Here is a 13,939-nt window from a genome sequence, read left to right on the forward strand (position 1 = left end):
GAGGTGAATAAAAACAAGGCAGTACATTTGTACTCTTGCTGTACTTAACCATAACAAGTGAGGGTAGCGCTGGAGTGGCGCATTTAAACAATCTACAGTCATAACTCTGTAGTGCTTATAGCACACACAATGGCAGAAACATTTCAAATTTCCCTAGGCAAGCAACAATGATGGTTAAATATACAAGTTTCGTGCACAAGAGGAGACAAGAATTCCAGATATGCTAACCACAACTGTAAAAACACAAGTCTGCACACATGTAAAAACTCTCGCACATTCCAGCTAATTCAATATTTGTCAAAGAATACTCTCTAGCCTCGACTGCCAGATGCTATTTAGTGTCAGCCAAACCCGGGTGTTCAGTCTGTGGAATATTCACAGAGTGGTAATGATAGCTCTGCAAGCCACTCCATGAATTACAGTGGGAAGAGTGAGAGTGCACAGGGAGTTCAGCCTGTGACCCGTTACGCTGCGCTGCTTTGCACACCAACGGGAACTGAAGGCAGGACAACAACACACACACACACACATACACAGCTTGAGATCGCCTGTTGTACTGAGCCTCACCTCATCGTATTCCTCGGGACAGCCCACAGCTCCATCCCCTGGACTGTAGTTCACACTGTAAAGCGGTGGCTCTGGACCTGCAAATACAACAGGAGCATGACAAGCTTAATGTGTGCAGAATAAACATAATAAGTTTGACAGCAAACATACAAGGCTCGGATAGAGATTACCAGTGTCCTTATACAAACAAACATCTATTGTGAGAAAAAAAAAGAAAAAAAGAGGGCACGTTGCACAGCAGGCTGCTGACTCGAGTATAGAAGAACACAGTCCGTTAAAGCTTGTTGGGAAGTATTTAATAGAATACTGAAAATGACAATGACACAGAAATCTAAAATTTTACTTTATGCATGACTGTGTCTCTGGTTTTATTTATTGTCTTCCAAATAATGCAACAAAAACAGTGTAACTAAGATAATGCTATGAAACAATCTCTGAGTATTTTAGTTCATTTTTTAACTTGTAACAAATCAGTAATAACAATATTATTGATATATTTTATTATTTGGCCTTTATTATATTTCCATTGAACTCAAAGACGCTTTATGTCACCAAAAGAAAAATAAAATCAGAAAAGCAATAAAAGCATCAGTAATGTTATGTACAATAGGTTAGAGACAACGTGAAAACAGTACCATATGTAACAAACATAAATGTCACACATCAATCATATAACATAAATGCTATTGACAAATTAAAAGTAGTTCTTTAGTGCTGAGTTTTGAGATGCGACTTTAATGAAGGAGAGATTAGAACAGTCACGATGTGTTGAGGAACAGTTTCTGAGAAAGAGAGCAACAATGGAGATGGCTGTCTTCTCCATAGTAAATCAACCAAACAAGAATGAACAGGAATAAAATGTTCAATATATAAATGAATTAATGACCATGTCCATAAAATCTAAAAGGGAAGAGACAAGTATAAACATACCGAGTCACATTTTGTTTTGTCCCTTTGCGATGATAATAAGCAACTCCAATTAATATCTTACATTCAAATTTGCCTCTTTGAAAATAATGGAAAAAAACAACATTATCAACACTGAAGTATCATAGTCCTGGTTGCATAATCAATTCTTCAATTCCTATAACTGGCCAAAAACAACAATTTAATGCATATATTTTAAACTTGGTACTTCTTCAGTCATCCACATCCAATGTTATTTTTATTACATTTTTCTAATCCTCTTCAATAACCTCTAAAACCAGAAAGTAGCACTTTGAACATTGCCTTTTGTTTCACCAGGAACAAATATACATTTGATTAATTAACGTCTTGCCAAGAATAAAGGTGACTTTGCTATTAACAGATTGTAATGATCCATGTTTGATGAGCTGATAAAGCTGCCTCGAATGCATTTGGTTTGTTTTGTAAGTATGCAGTCAGCACATTTAAATGTTCCTGTCCTCACTGCCCTACTTCGACATATTTACAGTCAGCAGTCTGAGCTTTGTGTTAGAGTAAACATGATGCAACGTCTAAACTCGTATTTCAAGGGTTATAGTGTGTCGTGTTATAAGTGTTTTCTGGAAGGATAAAACAATAAAGAGGGAGGCGACACAGCCCTTGTATGTCATTTACAGGCAAAAGCACTTGAAATCAACCAGTGTAATCTAAGAAGGACCAGTACGATGAAGTCCCAGCAGGCTTTGTGGCTCCTGTATCAAGTAAACAGAGCTGTGAATAGCACCCTGCTGAGAGAACAGAACACAAACAGGATTCTCCAAAAGCAGACAGCTCACCCAAAGGTTTATATGCCCCCCAGACTTATGTAACATGCAGCTCCTTGACTCACCCACACTGGAATTGGTTTTAGTGAAATGAGAACACACTGACTGTGTTCGAGAAACGAACTGTTCGGTTTGACACCTGCAGGCGCTTGGAATATTTTCAATATATGACAGGACCTAATGTCTGTTGTTCCAGACATGCCACAGCCTCTACAGGGGGTAAGGTATTTGCATAGCCCACAGGCCTGTCTTTATTAAAGGTGCCCCCCCTTCACCAATAATAAGTGGTGCCAAAAAGAAAATGGAAAGGCTCAGTCTGTTTCAGAGCTTACATTTACACTACAACGGTTTGGGACATGGATAAGTAGAAAGGTGCATAAACAAATACAGAAAACTAAATGGGTAGATCAAAGAATTGATAGTTTAGCTGTTAAGTAGTCTAAAGTTCTGTACACTAACTTGACAATCACACTGGAATTCTGTCAGTGGTGTGTGAGTGACCTGGGAGCAGAGGTCTGATCTTCACACTCTGCTGGCAGCCTGTCCTTCAGCACAAAATATCTGATTCATTGCACTGCTTACCTCACAGAAAATAGAGTTATAACAAGATACAGCAGTGATCCCAGGATATATTCAAGGGTACATTCACTCCCACATCTAGGTCTAACTCTACCTGCTGTCAAATGCGAGCGAGGGGTTATGGGAGGACATGGACAGGAAGGAGAGAATGGAGAGAAGATTGAGTGTGGATGGAACGTTCAGTGACATCCCCAGGCCAGAGAAAAATTGAACATGGCTCAAAATTGCAATTACATATTCTAGAGAAGACTCTGAGGTAGTGGTGCCCAAAGATGGAGCTTTCAGAGTTGAGGAAATCCAAATGCAAGGGTGGATTTGTCTCTGAGTGGAAACACTGGTTAGAAGGCTAATGTTAACACACATTGAAATACACTGTTCAAGGTAGATGAGGGGGAAATCAAAAGAAAAATACACCCACATCTCTTCCTACAGCTCTCTATTTTTCTGTCCAAATCAAAAGACTAACTATAAACAGTTTTTCTCATCAGTCCGTGTTCCAGGCTGCTAGCATACATAACAAACAAAATACACTATGAGCTAGGCAGGCTGCCTGTATACACTGGGCATCTGCTATATGTTTCAAAAGCTTGCTCATGTTTCTGTCTTTACATGCAAAGTAGAAACAGTGTATATGTGTGTGTACTGCACAGCGCTGCAGGATGTGAAAGAGCTGCCCCCCACAGCCTCGACCCCAACAGAGCGCACTCTCATCTACATTAAAATCAGAAACTAAGTTGGCATCTTAAAATGTCATAGCAATAATAAATAGGAAATTGTTTTTATTTATCTTTTTTTATTTCACCTGTACTGTTAGCAGGACTGATAATAGTGGCACTTATCAATCGATCAGTCTGGAATAATTTAGCCTATTCAATACATGGTTTCAATACTCATATAGCAAGCCATAGTTAAATGTTTAACCCCCCTCATTCTAAAAACACCTGTAACTAGTGAAAATCTTTTGTCACAGAGTAAATTCTCTACAGCCTGTGAAGACAGGCAAGAGTAGATGCAGAAGTTCGACTTTCACTCAGACCATGAGAATAACAATATGTTGAAATGTTCTTGTTTTTTTCCACAATGACACCTGTATGAAGCCATTAGCTGAGTCAGAGCATGGCTTCACAGAATCCTATTCAAGGGCAGGATCTCTGATCGGAAGGCATTAACATTCTTTTTCATACTACATACAGAATATGCAGAACTACTATGATATAAATAGTCCCTAAATGGCTGTGAATGGCAACATTCACCTTGCAAAATTCAGTTTGATTTATATGTATGAATAATGGTCAGTTTTATAAATCTGATGAGATATATATACAGGGTGGGGAGGCAAAATTTACAATATTTTGAGGCAGGGATTGAAAGACAGTGTATGACTAATTAGTTTATTGAAAGTCATGAGAATTTATTTGCCACATGAAAATTTACATAATAGAAAATGTTTTTATTCTATGTGTCCTCCTTCTTTCTCAATAACTGCCTTCACACGCTTCCTGAAACTTGCGCAAGTGTTCCTCAAATATTCGGGTGACAACTTCTCCCATTCTTCTTTAATAGTATCTTCCAGACTTTCTCGTAATAGTTTTGCTCATAGTAATTCTCTTCTTTACATTATAAACAGTCTTTATGGACACTCCAACTATTTTTGAAATCTCCTTTGGTGTGACGAGTGCATTCAGCAAATCACACACTCTTTGACGTTTGCTTTCCTGATTACTCATATGGTCAAAGTTTCTGAAAAGGTATGGATAATAGTGTTAGGTACGATTATGACATCAACATATGTTTGGTTTCAAAACAACTGACGTAGTGCCTGCTGAGAAAAAACAACTAAATGTTCATTGTAAATTTTGCTTCCCCACCCTGTGTGTGTGTGTGTGTGTGTGTATATATATATATATATATATATATATATATATATATATATATATATATATCTATGTGTGTATGTATGTATGTATGTATGTATGTATACACACACACACACACATTTGCTCCAGCATTGATGTTTTTCATCACAGTAGAGCATTTTTACATTTACTGCTCTAAAACAGTGTGACTCTGTAAGACCAATGACATCATGGTTACTCACAGTTTGAGAACGTCACGAGTCCCATACACATTTGTCTACACTATATTAAGATGCTTATTTTAAACTGTGTGTGTATGTGTGTGTGTGTGTGTGTGTGTGTGTGTGTGTATATATATAAAATACTACAGAAGTTTTAAAGTGGCATTAGTAGTTTGTTTTTTGTTTTTTTTACAGTATTTTTACACAATAGACATGTCTGAATTTTCTTTGTGTGGCTTTCCAACACAGGCGCAAACAAAGAGAAACAAGGGAGAAATGATACAGAGAGGACAGGGTAAAGAGAGGGGAGTAAATAATTTAGAACTCTACTCAAACCCATCTCTCTCCCACTCCCTCTTTGTAACCACGCCAATCAGCCCATGTGTCTATGCATCTCATGCTTTCCAGTGCATTACTTATTAATGGCCTGAGTAACAGGAGCTGTGCAACCTAGAAATCCTTGGGAAAGAGAGCTACAAATCAATAGGCTGAGCAGATTCAGGCAAGCAGTGCACTATCACAGTGATGTCACCAAATCCTGAATACTATGTCAACAGAACTAGCGTGCAAACTGTTGCCACCAAAACTATTGGTGTTGGTGTCAGTGATACTCAAATAAGTACATCATGTCCAGTTCACTACCTGAGCTCAGACGAAAAGTCATTTGAGACATAAATAGGGGTGTAAGAAAATACCAGTTCTGCAATATATCGCGACACTTCATTTCACAATACTGTATTGATATTAAAAAGTACTGTATCAATATTTTTAGGTATCTATTCACATGCAGATATTGTGGAGGTTCATTTTTGTTTTTTTGTTTGTCTTTTTGCTTTATATTTTATTTATTATTATTTAACACTGTTTTATTAAATAATGTTAGTTCCTTTGTTGGGATAGCACTAAAATCATGTTCTGATGTTAGTTCTGAACTAATAGAATATGAAGATTTGAACAGGATCTTAAATTGTAATGTCTGTAAAACAGAATTTAAGTTTTAACACAGGAAAATTTTGTGATATAGCATTAGATCCTGTTGTGATCAAATAAAAATGTGTTTAGTATTTCTGCATATTTCTGGTGTAATTCAATTCTTCAAGGAAATAATCATTTAAAAAAAAAGAAACAAACAAAAAATTGCCTTTTTAACAGAATCATGATATATTGTGATATATCGTATCATGATCCTAGTATTGTGATTTGTATCGTATCGCCAGATTCTTGCTGATACACACCCCTAGACATAAATGACGGTCAATACCAATTGTCTCTTTTCTGTCATAAACCTTCAAACATCTTTAATAACTAAGTGGACCAGTAGGGTGGGGAAACTGTTAACGGAAGAATAACAGTGTTTTGAGTCCAGTTAAAAAGAATTTGGGTCAGTCTTCCATTTTCTCTTTACAAATCCCTCACCTCAGATGGATATGTACATGCACACTGTGTTGACAACAATATTTGGCACCATGGGGATGGCAGAGAGATTGAGCCAGATGCTGAAGACTAAATGTAGTTGCAGGAATCTGCTGGTGAGGCATTCTTTACACTAGAATTAGGTTAACAGCAGTAAAAACCAGAAGAAACTGCAGAAATAGAAAATATGCTCTTACAAGTGGAGTAGTATGTAACTTAAAGTGCATCATATTTATGGCATGTGACAGCTGCAGGACATTTATATATCGGAATATTTTTGATAAGTAGGTTTCACAGGTTCTAAATTATTTAATGTGAAATCTCAAGGGTTTTAGTCAAAAGGCCTATTGAGCAGAAAAGAAATATAGAACAGTGGGTCAAGAATTTAAACAGAGGAGCAGTAAAAGAGTAGTGAAAGAAGAACATAGACTAAACCATTTGGTACCACAAACAGTGTGGGAAAGTGCATGTGACTCACCTCCATTACTAATAGCAGAGATTCCACGGTGGAAGTCCTCAAAGCTAATCACTCCCAGTCCGCTGGGATCCAAAAACTTGGTCAGATCCTTCACCTGAATGATAAAAATAACAAAATATTCAACACACACACACGCCATCATCATTTAATTTGTCTCAATACTTCAAAGATGATATAATAAATTATGTTAAGGGATTTTTTTGTGCACATGGCAGGAATTAACTGGCCAATGTTTGCATGCTGTCTTCAGGGAAAAAAACACATAAATCTACAAAAAAAAAAAAAAAACATACCGAGGGTCATTTTAACTCATAAGAGCATTTTACTGCATGGTTACGTGAACATTATCATGTAAACAATAAGACTGGGATAACAAGAACAAAATGTCGACAATAAAACAAACTCCTGACCTCCAGTTTTACCGAGCATTTGTGTCAGCATTTCAGATTTAATTGGATTCTGGGCCATAGTGGGTTTGTAAGGATTTGGCTTCAGGAAGAATAAATTAAACACTACTATCGGAGTAACAAGAAATAAAGGGGGAACTGTACACTCTCTTGCTTTAAGTGTTAGAGGATAGCTTGCAGATTTAATAAATGTATACCGGCATAAGTTTACCTGTGTATAAATGTTTAAGAAGAAGCAATATAGTGTTTTTGCACAAGTGCGGTGCCTCACGCAAGCGTTAAATAGGTTACGTAAGTGTACCTATATGCTGTATATTCCTACAGTCAGTATCCTGGCAACAGAGTATGTGAGCTTCAGTCACAACAGGCATAAAATAAACCAACAGTAAAATCAGTATCACCAGTTTTATACTGCAAAAAAAAAAAAAAAAAAAAAGACAAATTAAGCATACACTGGTTGCGTCTTTACCTTAACAAACCTGGTTACGACGTAAACCTAGGAACTAGACTTCTGCTTCCATCTACAGAATTATGTGTGGCGCCGAGCAATCAAAATCAATTTACACAAATAACAGACTAAGCCAAATGCTGTCCATCACCAATTACACTAACCCCTTATTACAGCATAATTTCAGGCATGTATCACTGACAAAATTAGCTGGGAGGGAGCCTTGGAGTATGTTCGGTGAGGTTTCTGTGGTTTCTCTTCACGTATTCTTCGAGAACATACGCACACAATGGAAACATGATCATTTTACAGAGACTTTCATTCTGAGAGCGGCTTCTCTGTTCTGCACTTTTTTATATCAGTTACAGAGAAAAACCAGCTGATCTGCTTAGCAATGTTGAGCTCCGGCTCAGGAGGCTGAAACTGCTAATAAACTTACTCCCACAACACTCAAGGCTTATGATGTAGTGAATTAAACCCAGCTGTATTTGGTGAGAGGAGGGGAGTGGCCCATCTCACTGAATGGTGGTTAACACTGTGATGTTAAGTTTAGCATGTGGTATCACAGCTCATCTAACTCCTGCCTCTGCTATGTACAACCTTTCCATACAGCTGGTTTACTGTGTAAGATGGAAACAGGGTTGGTGAAGACATAAGAATCCTATGGCTGGGAGATCAGTGTTGGGCGTCTGAATATAGCTTTTAACTTTCCATTTCACAAGGGAGCATGACAGTTCACAGGAAATAACTTTGTTCCATGCAGTATTTCAGAAACACCTCTGCTGGGTGAGAAAACTAAGGTGTGACTGGAACTGTGGTCCCGATGACGCTTTCACAAAACAGGCAGAATTAACAGTATGTAAGCATCAGTTGCTTCTTAAAAGAGACGAAAGCAATACAAATCACTCATAACTGAGGGACAAATTATTTTAAATCTACTACAGTGTGGAAGCTGCCCATGGCCTACATCAGAGGTGCAATAGGGTCAGGTCCCTCGGGTTTTTCAGCAGTGCTTGTTGGCTATTTTTGGGTTTAATCTATGAAACAAAGGTGAATGTGAAGCAGCTGAATGACATACAAAACAAAATCATATTGCGATTAGTTTGGCAAATGTTGTCATTGAGATAGAATTTAGTGGAAACAGTAAATCCATTTCGTGTTCACTGACAAAATATACTCAACAAAAATATAAACGCACCACTTTTGTTTTTGCTCCCATTTGTCATGAGCTGAACTCAAAGATCTAAAACTTTTTCTGTGTACACACAAGGTTTATTTCTCTCAAATATTGTTCACAAATCTGTCTAAATTTGTATTAGTGAACACTTCTTCTTTGCTGAGATAATCCATCCACCTCACAGGTGTGGCATATCAAGATGCTGATTAGACAGCATGATTTTTGCACAGGTGTGCCTTAGGCTGGCCACAATAAAAGGCCACTCCAAAATGTGCAGTTTTATCACACAGCACAATACCACAGATGTCACAAGTTTTGAGGGAATATGCAATTGGCATGCTGACTTCAGGAATCTCCACCAGAGCTTTTGCCTGTGAACTGAATGTTCATTTCTCTACCATAAACCATCTCCAAAGCTGTTTCAGAGAATTCATGAAGAAGACTGTGCTAGGAAAATGGTGGTCACACCAAATACTGACTGGTTTTCTGACCCCCCTGGACCACCCAATACAGTAAAACTGCACATTTTGGAGTGGCCTTTTATTGTGGCCAGCCTAAGTCACACCTGTGCAATAATCCTGCATCTTGATATGCCACACCTGTGAGGTGGATGGATTATCTCAGCAAAGGACAAAGGAGAAGTGCTCACTAACACAGATTTAGACAAATTTATGAACAATATTTGAGAGAAATAGGCCTTTTGTGTACATAGAAAAAGTTTTAGATCTTTGAGTTCAGCTCATGACAAATGGGAACAAAAACAAAAGTGGTGCGTTTATATTTTTGTTGAGTGTAAAAATGTGGTGATTTTCTCTGGGGTCTACACTAAGCATGTATGTTTCCGTGCATCTTGACTATGATTGTCAGGAATGATCACAATATTCTAAGAAATAAGATGAGATGAGATTTCTTCCACCACTGGTATATTTCACAGTTAACAGCAGCAACATTACAGCAGACAAGTGAAGAGAAATGAGTCAGGTAGAAAAACAACAGTGAAAATGGAATATAAATAGAAAAAAAAAAGAAATCTGGTATTTATATAAATACTTACATATAAAAATGTCAACATCAAATTCTATACAGATACAGATGAACTTTACTGATCCACGGGGAGATTATTAGATATATAATATCATTATACATAAGATTCAATATATAATACTGTAATGAATATAAATTTTGATCAATACGGAAAAAAATTACACATTGGACCTTTTAAAAAGTGCAAGGTTTTTGTTTTTTTTTGTCCCATATTATCAATATGTTGTTAATTATAGGCAACAAAACAATAGAAAAACTGTGGCCATCCCTATCTATGTACATATTCCCTTTTCTATCTGCCTGTATTGTTTTCTTTCACTGATCTTGAAATGGAATATTCTTAGGGTTTAGGAAGAGTAAAATGTTAAAGACGCCCCTGACACCATAGCTGTAGGATCATTCAGGAACTCAAACCCCTCCACCACAGTAAGGTGGTGAATAAAAGGAGGGAAAGTCAATTGATGTATATTTAGGACAAGTATTTTACAGTATCATCACACCTCAAATTGTAACATCCAGTTACCACAAAGACAGTGGTAAAGGCACTAAACTCAGCCCAACTGTCAGTGCCACTAGTTAGGGGAGCAGTGGAGGCACTGTGGTTTTTCAGTTTCCTCTGTTTGTGTCTAATCAGTGCCGGGGCATGCTTGACCGCCTCCACACAGACCACTGTTGTGCATAACCCCGTGGAGAAGAATACCCTTTAGCTAGGGTCTTTCCTGGAGGGGATTTCACAACAGTTCCTAAACAAAACTGATAACCATGATCATGGGCCTTGAGAGTTAGTGACAGAAGATGGAAAAAGGCAGAATGATCTCTGGATATAAAACATTAACGAGTGCACTAAATTGAATTGGAGACAGGGAACATTTGAAGGCATGGTACATTCCATTGTGGATTAGAAGGGCAGTACATAAAAGCAGGGAGTGGGGTGAGGGGAGGAAAAGCTGGCTGAAGTAAGGTTGGGAGTGTCATCTGACAAGAGAGCTGCTACCACAATGCAGTTCAATATGGCTTTTGTGCAGAATCAGGGTCAAAACCGGTGATTGTAACTGGTGACTGGTGGTTAGAAAGAGCATTTCATTAGTTGAATCACCAGACTTGGGGAAAACCTTCAAACCTTCCTGTTTTTCCATCAGAAAGCCTGACACCAAAGAACCTGCCCTGATGTCTGCAGGACAGCATAGGGTTAGGAAAAAAGAAATCTCTAAACGGTTCTCCTGAAAAAGCTGCTTCAAAATGAAAATACCAGTGGTGGGTCTTTATATAGGAACATAGCTGAGGTAACTCAATTCAGCAAGTATGAGCCCTGTTGACTAAAATTACCATCTGAAAACAGCCTGGAAGTACAATGCTGTCATTTGTTTTTTTCTTTAAGGTTTAGCATTACGTGACGCTCATATTCAAACATACACATGCTCACTATCATATCCTGGAATAGTTCTACAGAAAATATTTGCATGCTTAGGATACATGCGCCAGCTGAACATTCATGCAAATACCTCAAGAATACCGCCTGGTGTGTCTGACAAGTTGAAGGGATATTTGTGGTACAGGACTGTGTCCATGTAAAACTCGCTCTTACCTCAACAATAACATACAAAAACAAGATTTACTGAAGAAAGCTTGCTATTTGGGGACTTGGCAGAAAATAATATAAATGCACAATTAAGTAGATACAATGACAATTAACAACTTACATTCGTTTAGGGGATTTTCTGCTGAAACACTTCAACCTAAACCTGACCTTTCCACTCAGCTCATGTCTTTTTTCAGTGTAAACTTTGTGTTTATCTATAGCAAATCACTATGACTTATTGCCCTGTGGTTTTTGCTTAACCGCATTGCACAGATACTGCATAAATAATTTAATTTATCCAAGCCGCTCAGGTCAGGCTTGGAGGTTGCTCAAACACATTTTTATCTCCACATGACTGAAAGACAAGGGCATATCAGGCAAAGCTTAGTCAAATACAAAAAGCACCTTAACATGAAGCCCAGACTGATATGAAAAGTGCTAACCACTGGCACCTTCCCAACATGACACTTCTGACTTTGAGTTCACCTAATCCAAAGAAAAGGTTACATGCATTATATAACATTCTGCAAATCCTGAAGGTAAGGCAGGCTGCTGCATTAAATTATATAAGCAAACATGCTAAAGCCAATTGTCAGGAAAGGATAGAAATCTGAGAGGAGTTTCTTATAAGAGCACAAATTAGCTCCTCCACCTTGTGGAAAACAGATATCCAATACACAACAGTAATGAACAAGGTATCAATCTGAACAATCTGGATAAAAGTCCAAGGAAAACCAAGAAGAAAAAGATCCAAGGAAAACTGTGAGAATCCAAATACATGGGAGGTGCTGAGAAGTCTACAAGAAAGGAAAACAGTTAAGACAGACCACACCTATGGGAAAAAAAATGTCAACTACTATATTCAGGTCATGCATTTGGGTCACCTTTTGCCACGACAACCAGTGGAATTTATGTAACTAACATGACAAAAGTGCTGCTCTTTCCCTCACAACAAAGTTGGGGAGTGGGTATATAATAGCACCCCAACCATGAAGTTCCTCTGACTCAGGCAAATACATTTTACTCTTAATCCTTCACAATTCTCTGACTGGGGAGCCACAGATACCTAGGGCTAGACATGGGACAGATCAGGGGCAACAGAGGGGCTTTGAACTGGGATTAAAAAGCATTAGTGAGCCAGAATCACGCTCTGTATGCAGAGTACCAACAAGTAGCCAACCTGTCCAAAAGGCCATGATACAAGTTCATCTGAGAGTTAAACTGCCACAGTATATTGTGAACTAAATAATGATGTTGACTGAATGCTCTCCTTGCCAAATGATTAAAAAAAAAACAAGTGCTACAAGTGTCCTCATGAAATGGAACCGTAAAGATGTGGGAAATTATATCCAATATATCCGTCACTTCTGAGCAATGTGGTTCCGTTGTTAGAAGCTGTATTACGTCATGCAGCCGTCTCTTTATTTGCTAATGGTGAGATCAGTTGGCGGGACTCAGTCTAATTCTGGTAAACATTTGAACAGACAGACATGTTAGACAGGAAGAGAAACTAACACCATAGACTTAAACCATGTGTGACTTGTTGAATGTTTGTAATGTATTTAATTTAGGGGCTGAAGACAAATTCAACACCTAAACCAATCATCTGAAAGGAACTGAGAGACAATGAAAAATCATGTGTAACATCCAAGGACACATTTCAGTGATGTAATAAATTTAGACTGATTTTCAGCTTAGCATGTGTCTTTTGTTGTTTTGGTGCACAGAGACAGAGGCAGTAAGTGTCTGAGGGTCATGGCTGGAATGTGAAGCATCATTTCACAAGAGATAATCCTGAATCACAGGATATGCAAATTGGAAGATGGGTCTTTGTCAACTAACATATGGAAACATTTCCACGCTTGAGAGAGTTCATTACGGCCAATACGCTTCCAGATTTATCTCAATGACAACAAAAATCCTAGCTCACCAAATAATAAACACACAATTGTTGATGAGAATTTGATCCAGGTAGTTTCAGTAGCTACAGACAAATCTATTACATTAAAAAAGGTTGGCAGCTTTATAGCAAACACAGGTGAATTGGTGTGTGTGTGTGTATATATACATATATATATATATATATATATATATATATATATATATATATATATACACATACACACACTTTAGACAAGTAAACAGGGTACAGTATACTTTAACTAGCCTATTTTGAAACTGTATCCACCAGTACCTAAGCAGGGCTCCTGTTACCTCTGCTTTACCATGTGTGAGGCACATTAAAATATTCAGCTCATTTAATTATTAACACACCCAAAAACCTTTATACACTCTACCAATAACAGTAAAATCCTTTCTATCAAAAACTGTTAGTGCCAAGAACATAAAAAAACATCTATGACTCACTTTATCCACAAAAACACTGGATTGGATTTCAACTGATGACATTATGCAGGCTTTTAACAGGAAGCATTCAGAG

At 37.8% G+C, this 13,939-nt stretch overlaps 1 protein-coding gene across 2 annotated transcripts in view; it reads right to left on the reverse strand.

The window, feature by feature from the left end:
- rab11fip3 (RAB11 family interacting protein 3 (class II)) overlaps positions 1–13,939 on the reverse strand; it is a 35,708-nt gene that overhangs the window by 18,750 nt on the left and 3,019 nt on the right. For both annotated transcript variants that reach the window (XM_030122190.1, XM_030122191.1), the window contains exons 2-3: positions 6,845–6,938; positions 568–644 (exon numbers count right to left, since the gene is read on the reverse strand). In XM_030122190.1, the coding sequence (XP_029978050.1) occupies positions 568–644; positions 6,845–6,938 (171 nt within the window). The remainder of the gene's footprint in view (positions 1–567; positions 645–6,844; positions 6,939–13,939) is intronic.

The sequence above is a fragment of the Sphaeramia orbicularis genome, chromosome 19, assembly GCF_902148855.1.
Source record: "Sphaeramia orbicularis chromosome 19, fSphaOr1.1, whole genome shotgun sequence".
Classification (NCBI taxonomy): Eukaryota; Metazoa; Chordata; class Actinopteri; order Kurtiformes; family Apogonidae; genus Sphaeramia; species Sphaeramia orbicularis.